The sequence below is a fragment of the Lissotriton vulgaris genome, chromosome 2_1, assembly GCF_964263255.1.
Source record: "Lissotriton vulgaris chromosome 2_1, aLisVul1.2, whole genome shotgun sequence".
NCBI classification, from domain to species: Eukaryota; Metazoa; Chordata; class Amphibia; order Caudata; family Salamandridae; genus Lissotriton; species Lissotriton vulgaris.
In genome coordinates, this window is record NC_141687.1 from 1,799,181,668 (window position 1) to 1,799,194,489 (window position 12,822).

A 12,822-nucleotide genomic window follows, 5' to 3' on the forward strand; every position below is an offset into this window, starting at 1 on the left:
AGACCAACCTTTCTGGCACTGCCGGATTTCCCTTTAGGACAGTCCGACTCTTAAATATGGTAGCACTTGTGTATAACTAATATTACGTGTTTACAGCCAACATTAATTGAAGCACATTCGTTTTTACTACTTTTAGAAACAGAAAATATATTTTCAAATATATTGTCCAATGATTGTGAAGTGATATTTCTTGTAATTGTGCACAATATTAGTGTCAAAAACCTTTTAGACTTAGCATCTGTTTTTGCATTCATTGGTTAAGTGTATTCTAAACGGTTTCTGTGGCAACAGTAGCCAGTAATTGTTTCACAGTCCAGAGACATTTTAGACTTCCGCTGTTGGATTGATGATTTACTTATCAATGTAACTTCAATAATTAACAGTTTACCTTATTCTTTTTGAACAGGAAATTGTACTAGTTGTATTTTTTGGAGCCGAATATGTGGTTCGATTGTGGTCAGCTGGCTGTCGCAGCAAATATGTCGGATTTTGGGGAAGGCTTCGATTTGCACGAAAACCAATTTCAATTATTGGTGAGTATATTTTTACAATTAGAATATTTCTGTCCAGTGCAGTGTTTTCCAAAGATAAAGTAAATGTGTAAAGTCTTTATTAGCACCTTATCTTTAGCAGAACTAAGGACCTGATTACAATGTTAAGTGTTATTTAATGCACCTGATAAATAACAATGCTACGGGGTACGGGTTAAATGTACAAACATCCACATCATATGGTAAATACCTTATTTCTGCAGGTTAGACCAGCTGAACATTAACAAAGGCTAAGTTATTTAAAGGATCCGACAATCAGGGGTGTAGGAGACACTAAATTTCTGGGGGGTTGGTGGGACAGGGAAAACCTTGTAGACTTTTCAGTGGCCCAATACAAATCGCCAGTAGCGTGAGACAGTACGCGCATTAGACAAATACAATCACATCGTTTTGAAATATTTTGAAAGAGACATGTAGTCACAGTTTGCAAGAATGCTTTATTGGTATTTGCATTCACAAAGTAATTAGACCAAACGTGAAAAATCATGTATTTTTTTATAGCGCTACTCATAGTTCACTCATGCTCAGTTCTGTGATCTGCAAGGTACACGTTCTTTGCAGCAGGCACATTAACCCTCCACACTACTTTACAATTAGCAAAAACTTCCACTAGACAAAAATCCGTACTCTCACTCGTAGGAACATTAATCAGCAGAGTTATTACATTTTTATTGTTGCCTAAAATCTGCCTGATACACAAGGAAGTTCATGTGCTTTTAAACCAAAAATTATTTTTAAACACGGCACCCTCCCCCCCCTCCCGACCAACCAAAGTCAATGTCAGGTGCAGCTGCACTGTTCGCACAACCCTAAAGCCAGTTCTGCTCCCATCAATGTGGCAGGACAAGCATTTCCAGATATTGGGTCAGAGCTAACCTCCTAGCTATTATATGAGGGAAAAGATCTATGTAAGTGGTGGAGTATGATACTTCCCACCAAATTCCGGCAAGCAAAACAATTTAACGTATTTCTTGTAGATCATTTATGGCAGATGGTAGAGTAGACTTCTCCCCTGAGATTTTTTTGAAATTTTTAGGAACAAATTTCCAAAATGCTAGGGAATTCATGAAATATTCCAGTAATTTCATGGTGCAGCCAGGAAGCCTGGCCTTTCCTATGACTAGATCTCTTTTTCTTCAATTGTCTTAAGTCAGAAATAGCTTCCACTATACCAAGGTCCTATTTTTTTAAGGGTGAGCCCCTTTTGCCAATGAGTACATACAATATGACAGTGCCAGAAATTGACCATGGATACTTAAGCCACAGTCGTGGGTACTTCTAAAAATTCCCTCCTATATACAAGGGTCAGCATTTTGGCATTGACACCCCCTATACAACGAGTACAGGAAATCTTATAATATCAGTTCCAACATTTTGCTGTGGATCCACCCCATATACTAAAAATTACCTGTATCATGTCAGGGCCTTCAACCGGATGTGATGGCACGTGTTCTGTGTCCCTGTTGATGGGTATGACTGGCTTAAACAGTTCGAACCCCCACAGCCAATGATGATGTCTTCATAGAAGCAGGGAACACCTCCCATCCATATGTTGTTAGTGCCCTTGTCCATAAGGCAAGAATAACCTCCAGTATGCAGGACCAGCTGCACACTTGAATGCATAACAAACATACACTGACACTCGCACATTCTCTCAAACACACATTCTCACTACATTTCTTGCCCTCTTTTGCACATTTGTACTCTGTCACACTCACACACAAACACACTGCCACTCACACTTCCATTAGTCAATTTGCTTTTTGTGTTAGAAAAGCTTGCCCTGCCGCTTTTGCTATTCCTGCGTTGCCTTTTAGTGATACTTAATAAAAACATAGTCTTTATACGCTTTTCAAAAATAATAATATATTGCCATGTCAATGTTTGTTACAAGTATGATGTGAATGAAAAGTGCACTTCCTTAATGTAGGTGTACAGGGACTATATTTTGTTTCACATGTGATTCATGCAGTTACAGTATTGGAAATTAACTAATTCATGTACTAACATGTAATAGCAAAGCATCCAACTGACCTTATGAAATGCCTGACTTCTTCAGCAACCATGGATTTTATCAAGTAACACTTTGCATTTTTAAGGTGTTTCAGACCCAACTTGCAATGTAAAAAAACTTTAAAAACGTAGTGTCCCACAATAAAGCATTGTGGTGAATGGAAAGCCAGGAATGGCTGAAGGTGCCACACAATCCTCAATCCAGCACCATACCCCTAAGCCTCAACCCTAATCTTCCTCCTTGTGCCATACCACATTCTCTGTCTACTCTTCCCTCTTGCACCAGCCCCGTTGTTGAAGATGGAATTAAGTAGGCATCTTATATCAAGGAAAGAGCAGGTATTCTGTGGGTGCTTTTGTAGAAATATGTGTAGATTTATGAGAGTTGTGTAATTTTATATGTGCAGACTAAAAGGTGTGCTCATGTATGTGCTGGGTGAAGAGTTAATGCAGCATGAGTGGTGCGAGTGTAGAGTGAAAAATATGCAGATCTGATTGACTGGTGAGCTGCATGAATGTAATCTGAGAGGAGGGCCAATGTGAGTGTCATGTGAGAGGAGTGTGTGCAGAGTGAGAGAAGTGGGTTCAGGGTGGTGTGAGTAGTATAAATGCAGGGTGAGTGGTGTGCCTATTTGTGGTGCACATCTGTGAGAGTGAAGTGTCATCTGTGAGAGTGACTTGTGAGTGCATGGTGAGGGGAGTTAGTACAGAGTGAGTGGTGTGGCCATTTGAGTTCCCACAGACTATTGTCCCTTTGTGCAGGCGGGATGAACAGAGTGCCTGTTTGATTGCAGGCTGAGAGGTTTGTCCTTGTGAGTGCAGGGTGAGAGGAGGAAGTGCAGGGTGAGTGGTGTGAATCCAGGATAAGTCCATGCTGGTTTGTGTGGTGTGAGTGCAGGGTGAGTGCGTTTCCCATGTGAGTAAATATGTGCGTGAAGATGTGAGTTAAGGGTGAGCTGTGTGAGTGACAGGACTGCCTATTGAGTGCACAGTGAGTGATGTGACGGTGTGAGAGTAGGGTGAGTGATGTGACGAGTTTGGGTGTGGCTGATACTGCAGAGTGGGAGGAATGAATGTTTGGTGAGAAATATGCTTGTTTGAGAGAGATTGCAAAGTGAGCAGTGAGAGTGACAGGTGAGTAAAGTGTCACCTTGGGTGCAACTAGAACCGAACTTCAGGCGGTCTAACACTCCTAGAAAGGGCTGGCCCTGGCACTGGTCGCACACAATGCAACAGTCTTTTTTGGCACCCCTTCCCCATTTCCTCCTTTTCCATGAATTCCCTCACTAACCCTCACCAACAACGCACCTCATCTCTCTATATCACCATTCTGAAAAACATTACATTTTTTAATAGCGCTACTCATAGTTCACTCACACTCAGTTCTGTGATCTGCGTGGTACATGTTCTTTGTAGCAGGTACATTAATCCTTAGCGCTGTGTGGGTGGCAGGAGTGCCCATGTAAGTGCTTGGTGAGCGATGCGACCGTGTGAAAGTAGGGTAAGAGGAGTGACTGCAGGATTAGTGAGGTGACCATATGAATTTGGGGCGGCTGTAAGTGCAGAGTCGGACGAATGAATGCATGGTTAGTGATAGGCTTGTTTGAGTGAGATTGCAGATTGAGCAGCGAAGGGTACAGGTGAGGGAGGTATCACATGAAGGCAGGGTGAGTAGTGTGCTTGTGTGACTGCAGGGTGAGGTACAGTGTGAACAGCGCAAGAGCATTGTGAGTGCAGAGCTATCACTGTTATCCCAGGGTGAATGGTGGGAGTGCATGGTGATCAGTGTGAGTGCATTGCGATCCCTGTGAGTGCAGGGTGAGCGTGAAAGTGAAGGGCGAGAATGAGGAGTGAGTTGTCTAAATGCAGGTTGCATTCCCAGACACTTGAAGTAACTCAGCATGTCATTGACAGCGGCATAGGGTTTCAGATATAGAAGTTAAACTATTGCTATTATGGCATTAATCAGGGATCGAGGGTGGAGGAAATAAATAATGTGCTGATCCTGCATCAAACTTCCAGTTTTATGATTAGGGTTGCCAGCTCTTTATTTAGATGTCATAGACAGTACAAAAATAAACAGTCACCTAAAACTGTATTTTCAGCACTTATCTGTGCATACTTTGAACAGCGAATATAAATGGAGAGCACTTTTATTTGTGTTCTAGGGCTGCCTGAATGACTGATAAAGGGAACAAAGACAGGAAAGTCACATTACAAATAAATACATACCTTTTTAATTATAACCCTATTTAGTGTCAAGACGATACCTTTGCAGACTCTTTAAACAACAAATAACTGAAATTTTTTGGGGCAACGCTACTTTATATTCCTTGTCATGAAGTGCCTTCTCACACTACGGCAGTAGATTTAAAATACATATGCAAGGAATAGGCAGAGTGGGGACCCAGGGGGGTACAGAAACCAGTGAACAAAATAAACAAATCCTCCATAACCAGTTCCAAAGGGATGTAAATAATATTTTAAAGACCTGTGAAAAACTTGGATGTGGCAGAGATAAGACTCCAGACATGGCCCTGCCGAGATCACAGCAGCTCAAGCTGCAGCACCTTTGACTGAGGCACACAAGAGGGGAGGGGGGAAAGGAGGGTGGGGAAAGCCATTTTAGCCCTGTGGGTGTTGCACTCCTGATCACAGGTAGCTGGAAGAAGGTCACAAGTCAAGTTCAGGGCCATTATACGTAGCGCTTTCCGTGCTAATGGGCTTGGGAATCCCAGAACTGAGAGGGGAAATTCTTTTTACCCCCCACCCGTGTTCCCCACTCCAATATCTGGGGAGGATATCTCCCCTTACATTTTAAAAGCATTTGTCAGTAGATTGTACATTAAAAAACAGACGTACTGAAATTGAAAGGGGCTATTATAGATCATGTCCATTAGGTCCATATTTATATTCTGTATATTTTGGGAGTGCCGGTGTCCCGGTCCTCAGACCTTGTACTGATCTTCTGTGACGTTCATCCGGTTTGAACATGGCTGCCGCACTCATGTGTATCTCTAATAACGTATTTGCAGTGCTGCCATATTTCTCTGCTCTGTTTTCCACTGAGAGTGCACAACTCGAGCCAGGGCCAGGTTGTACTGTAGGGCTCTCTTGCAGTGCCCAGTGAGCTGGTCCCACAGATCAGTGTTTGGGCCGGGTTTTTTAGCAGTTTGTGTGCCTGTATTGTGGTTTGCTGGGCCGGTTTTTACTGTTGATTTCCCTGATATTAAAGCAAACATTGCCTGCAGTAAATGCAAATTCACGTATTCGTCCAAACCTTGCAAAACACTTATACAGTATGTCATTAGGAATTCCGAACTATCTCAATTTGTAAATGTGGGTCACTAATTCACTAGTAGAGGCCACATTTAGTTTGTTGACCAAGACTATTTTCTGTCCCACTCCAACCCTGGACTGAAGCAACTTCAGATTTATGGTGTAAACTGTTACTGTGCTTAGGATGTGGATAACCAGAGCTCTACTGGATGCAAGGTCGCCCTGTGTGTGGGGTGAGCAGATGTTTGAGCTCTGGGCACACAACACTTCTTGGCTGAGTGCATGTTTAAAGACGCTCATTTACATTGGTGTCCTGGATGTTCCTACTTTCTGTTGACAAGCTGACTTATAAAGCACATAGGCGTACAAAATTAGCCATTTCTGGTAGCGCACACCATACTATTTTGTTGGGCATCTTTGCTATTCATTATATATTAGATACCCTTGTTTATCAGCAGTGTTTGCAGGATATAATTTGAGTGAGAGTACAATGGTGTTTAGTATGTAAACCAGTGAATTACTCCAGTAGTTTGCTTCCGTGGGCTGGGTCATGTTGCTAGTAGATGATTGGATAGGCACTAAATTGTCTAGGGTACTTCCCTGTAGGGCACTTTTCCTCATGGTGTTTAGTTTTGTCTAGTGTATCGATGGGTGGTTTCGATTATAGGCGATGAGCATGTCTGCAGGTTCCTTGGCTATTCTTAATTTATAGATCTTTGAATGGGGGATTGCCTTGCATGGGTAAGGGTAGGTGTATATTTTAGGGTCCTTGAGATTAGAATTAGCATATTTTCCTTTACAGAAATTATGCAAAATGTTTTAAGAAAACACTCAAATTATGCAAAATCCCAGCTTTATCCTTTTGCATTGTTAATTAGAACAAAATGTGTACTTGTATTTGTTTTTGGCATAAGAACACGTCACACTAAAAAAAAAGCAACATTGCTACTGACACCAGCATCAGTAGCTCACTTTCGGGTTATTTGCTCTCTTCCTGTGCTCCTGTCATAGGACTTTTACCCAAACGAAGTTTCAGTTATGCAACATGGCGTAATCTCAGGCCTTTTCATTTAAAAATCATAATGGGAAATGCCAAAAGTCACGTGAGATTATGCTTGCGTAGATTAAATTCTGTAGCAGAGGATCTCTGTGTATAGTCATAATCTGTGCGGGGACCCAGGAGCAATCAAAACAGTCTCTTAAGTCGTCTTCTTCTGCAGTCCTGCATAGACACTTAAGAGAAAATGAAAGACAAATAATGCAGCCTGACATTAACAAGGCTACATTGGCCAGCACTTCATCCTGAAGTGAAAAAGGATATCCAAATAATATTAATAAATTTACACATTTTACAGAGTTTCACCACACATAGAGAAACTCCCCTTCACAAAAATCCTTTGTGATGATAGAGAGGAAGGGTTGGACAGACAAGCCTCATAGGCTGCCATTATGTGTCTGGAAAAGGGATACCGTGCCTTTAAGAAACCCTCCAGAGACCCTCGGTATCCCATGATGCACAGCCAAAGGCAAGTTACTTCCAGTTCTTTTTTCCGGCTCCTGCTAGCAGGACCCTGGAGCATTGAGCTCCACCTTTATTGGTATAACTTCAATTTTTGGAACTTTTTGTCATATTTAGTGTTTCACTCGACGTCTGGGGTCTTTCTCTTCCTTTTGCTGTCTTTTTTGAACAGCCTGACCTTTTCTTTCTTGTCAAAATGCCAGCTTTATTTGACAAGTGCCCTGGTGTGGTAGGAAGAAGGCCAAGTCCGATCCCCACAGAGTATGCATACTCTGTCTTCCATCTGTAGAGAAACAAGGACCCCCTGATAAGAATAGACTTCCTGGGTCAGGGTAAATATTATGCGTGAATAAAACACCCAGGCAAATTCTCAAAAACCTACTAGCACATAACCGGTGGCAAACACCACTCAAATAATAATCGACTACTGTTTTTACACATAGAATACAATTTAATTCCTCATAAAAAAATATTGTTTGATAAAATCAATACATGATTGTTGACATTTGATAAAACAGTTTGGCATTATAGCATATGCATTCTTTCATACACAAGACACTTTTAAATATAAAAGCTATTGGATGTTTCCTGTCTACGCGTTTCAACACCTAGCCGTGTCTTCCTCAGGACTGTACCACCGTAGTGTTGTAAGGAAATATATTTTAAAATTCTTTATAATTACGTATTTTAGTGCAAAAACAGTATATACTATGAACATCATAATATGTGCTAGATAACGGTTATAAACATACAATGATAATACCGCCTAGAGATAATTTATAGCTTTTAGCCTACTTCACACCAAAAGAATAAAACCCAATTATATTTACAATACATAACCTACATGTTGGACATATTCCTAACATACACATAGATTTGTATACTTAGTGATGCCATTTAGCACATATATACATATTGGGCATATTCCTAACATAAGCTTAGAGATGTATACATAGTGATACCATTCAACATAGTCTGCTTTTTCAGTTTGACAATTTCTTTTGATATACTATTCGCCTTGTAGTAGTACCATAAATACATTCATATAGGTTTCATGACAATCAGTTGAAATTAGTGGAAAGATAAGGAAAAGAAACAGTATAGAAACAATCCATAGGATAACTACCAAAGCCCTGAATGTCAATATAATCACTAAAAAGGAGTATGAATTTTTGAATAAATATCAAAAAAAGATAGCTTGTATTTACGGAACTCCAAAAATGCATAAAAATGAACATAATCCTCCCTATCGCCCTATTGTTTCGACCATTGGCACCCCGACTGAGGCTCTATCAAAATATCTGGATAACATCCTTAGACCTTATATTCAATTTACCCCTTCATATATTAAAGATACTGGGGAAATCATCTCAAAAGTTGAACATCTGCCATTTGATGGGAATAAAGATCTCCTAGTTACTCTGGATGTTGAATCCTTATATAGCAATATCCCCCAAAAAGGAGCTATAGAGGCCACCAGTTGGTTCATAGACCTACATAAAGTCCCATGCAATAAGCCCTTCATTTTAAAATGCCTGTCAGTGGTACTTCAAGAAAACGTTTTCCAGTTCGGGGAACATATGTACCAACAAACCAAAGGCGTTAGTATGGGGGCAGCAATGGCCCCATCGATAGCAAATATCTATATGGCCAGATTTGAATCTCACCATACACATAATGAAATGGCACCATTCTATGAGTCTGTTTCCCATTGGTACCGTTTTATTGATGATATCTTTTTCATCTGGACCAATGGGGAACAGACTCTACAAGAATTCTTAGAATGGATTAATCTAGCGGATAGTAATCTTCGCTTTACTGCACATATTTATGCAACAAAAGTGGAGTTTTTGGACATATACATTAAAAATGAGTTAAATAAGTTGGAGGTTGACTTAAACACCAAGTCAACAGCAAGAAATACGCTACTCCACTTCACAAGCTATCATCCGAGAAATCAAAAAGATGGTATTCCCTTTTCGCAATTTCTTAGAGTGCGGAGAAACTGCACTAATATTAGAGATTACGATGTTCAATCTGAACAAATGAAACAAAAATTTCTTGCACGTGGATATCCCCATCGGCTTGTGCGTGAAGCATATAAACGAGCTCGATATTTTGATCGAGATGCTTTACTTAACTCCAATAAACAACAAAAAGAACAAAAACTAGTCTGCATTACGAAACACTCCCCTTTAAATGCCACAGTCAGACAGATTATCAACTCTAATTGGCATCTGCTTAATATAGAACCCACGCAACCTAAACTATCGAAACCTATGTTTGCGCATCGACGCAACAAAAACCTTAAAGATCTTGTAGTCAGATCACGGTTCAGTGGAACCAACAGCGAGATCCCCTATGTACAAAAATCATTCAATGACGATAATGCCATTAAAGGTACCTCCAGATGTGGGACGTGCCAATCATGTGATGGTATTATATTGGGTGAAACATTCATGTTTAACCAAGTTCATATACAGGCAAAAGAGCTGTGGACATGTAATACGAGCAACATAGTCTATCTTTTACTATGTCCTTGTAATGTAGGATATGTTGGCGAAACCTCAAGAGCAATGAAGGTTTGTTTAACAGAACATAGGTCTGCCATTAAAACATGCAAGCTAACAGCACCACTTGCAGCTCATTTCTCTGAGTTTCGCCACTCCCCATCACAGATTAGATGGCGAATTCTAGAAAAGATTCATACACCTAATAATAACGGTGGAGATAAAATAAGGAAAAAAAGAGAAGTTTACTGGATCTTTTCTCTGAAAATGTTCACCCATGGTTTAAACAATGATTTACCATGGGAGAATGCGATACTGTAATAAATATAGCAGGTAGCCCCATTACTACCATTACTGAAACATGATTTGATATAGGTGTATTTCCATTTTTGGCACAACAAATATAATTAACATAATAACTCTAAAAATGAGCAATAGAGATTTTGTCTCTATGATTTCCCATTTGGAAATACCGAAAACAGTTCTGTGTATGTTCTGGGGCCATTAGTAATACAACCAAAGAGGAGTGTGCCTTTAAGAAGCATGTAACCTAGGCCAACCAATTAACTGCCTGGTTATATAAACCAACCAGAAGTAATGTGGCAAATTTTTTGCCGAGGCACTAGATGCTGCCGGGAACACATCCGGCCCGTTTGACTCTCTGCCAAATACAGGTAAAATTATATGCGTGCAATGCGTTGTTGCATTAATGCAGCCGTATTTGTGGCACCTTAACAATCCTTCACAAAGGTTCCGTAATTAATGTAATGCTCGATGTGCTCCCCCTTTTTTATTAGATAAATGTATGCTCATACCCTGGAGCACATCCGCAATAATGCCACACCGCGCTGCCGATAATTTCTGCTGGGGCAACAGATTCGAGCAGGGTAAGCAATACTATGCCTTCGTATGAAAACTGCTCCTTAGTAACTAAATGCGGCTCGTTTATTAATGTACCGTTATTCATTTGTAGAGAACTATCGCTTTTGAAAAACATTGCCAAGCGGTAAATTAATGTCAGCGATCCAACCTTAACAATCCTTCACAAAGGTCCCGCAATTAATGTAATGCCCGATGTGCTCCTCCTTTTCTATTAGATAAATGAATGCTCATACTTTGGAGCACACCCGCAATAACTCCACACCGCGCTGCTGATAATTTCTGTTGGGGTAACAGATTTGAGCAGGGCAAGCTATGCTATGCCTTCGTATGAAAACTGCTCCTTAGTAACTAAATGCGGCTCGTTTATTAATGTACCGTTATTCATTTGTAGAGAACCATCGCTTTTGAACAACATTGCCAAGCGGTAAATTAATGTCGGCGATCCAAGTTTAACAACGTGTCAACGCAGAACCTTTATGGAAACATAAAACGAGACCCACATAATCTCTCTAGATGTGCTTTTAAAAATAGGTAAGGAATACACATATCATTAGATAGGATTTGTAACTTAGGAATATTACTATTAATAGACGTGTACACTAACTTAAGGATATCCTCATGTTTCAGACCAGTGTCACAGATACATCAAAAATCGACATGGCAACCTGACATTTTTCTAGTCGGCCTTTTAAAATAGGTAAGCATTACAACTATAAAAACATATTACTACAAGAGGTATTAACTAGGAACTGGCACAATAGGTTTAAAATGAGCAACTAAATGCTTTTCACATTCTGAGTTGTGGCCATGTAATTGTATCGGAAAATGAGAACTAAATCAAGGACGCCAAAGAACGGGCAATACCTGTTCAATTGCAGAATAAACTCAACATGTAATTGTATTAGTAGAACAGAATAAACTTAGAGACATTGTTTCATTACAGATGATCATCCAGTGATTATACGCTGGCTCCATTACAGTGAAGGGGCATCTTAATGAATTAGAATAACCCCCGCTTTTAAAAGATTTATATCAAACAGGTAAGGGTGAGTCACTGGTAACAGTCAGAAAAAGTTTTCTTTCCCCAATGAAAAATTCTTAGCAGACTAGATTAAATCCTCTCCATCTCTTTTCTCACTTTCTATACTGTTTCTTTTCCTTATCTTTCCACTAATTTCAACTGATTGTCATGAAACCTATATGATTGTATTTATGGTACTACTACAAGGTGAATAGTATATCAAAAGAAATTGTCAAACTGAAAAAGCAGACTATGTTGAATGGTATCACTATGTATACATCTCTAAGCTTATGTTAGGAATATGTCCAACATGTATATATGCGCTAAATGGCATCACTAAGTATACAAATCTATGCGTATGTTAGGAATATGTCCAACATGTAGGTGTTATATATTGTAAATATAATTGGGTTTTATTCTTTTGGGGTGAAGTAGGCTAAAAGCTATAAATTAGCTCTAGGCGGTATTATCATTGTATGTTTATAACCGTTATCTAGCACATATTATCATGTTCATAGTATATACTGTTTTTGCACTAAAATACGTAATTATAAAGAATTTTTAAATATATTTCCTTACAGCACTACGATGGTACAGTCCTGAGGAAGACACGGCTAGGTGTCAAAACGCGTAGACAGGAGACCATCCAATAGCTTTTATATTTAAAAGTGTCTTGTGTATGAAAGAATGCATATGCTATAATGCCAAACTGTTTTATCAAATGTCAACAATCATGTATTGATTGTATCAAACAATATTTTTTTATGAGGAATTAAATTGTATTCTATGTGTAAAAACAGTAGTCGATTATTATTTGTGTGGTGTTTGCCACCGGTTATGTGCTAGTAGGTTTTTGAGAATTTGCCTGGGTGTTTTATTCACGCATACTCTGTCTTCCATCTACACATGTGCCTGACTCCTGTGATATTTGTAGGCTTTTCTGTTTTCAGTTTCTATTTTGAGTAAATTCTGGTGGGGGGTTTTCCAGTGTTTTCCAGTGATTTCAATACCTTAAAAAAACGGTGGTTATCAGTGGTTACACATTTT

General features: G+C 39.6%; 1 protein-coding gene across 1 annotated transcript in view; it reads left to right on the forward strand.

Annotated features, from left to right (window-relative positions):
* Window positions 1–12,822, forward strand: part of KCNQ1 (potassium voltage-gated channel subfamily Q member 1) — a 1,043,019-nt gene that overhangs the window by 622,756 nt on the left and 407,441 nt on the right. The window contains exon 3 of the mRNA XM_086957849.1: window positions 407–533. Within this exon, the coding sequence (XP_086813975.1) occupies window positions 407–533 (127 nt within the window). The remainder of the gene's footprint in view (window positions 1–406; window positions 534–12,822) is intronic.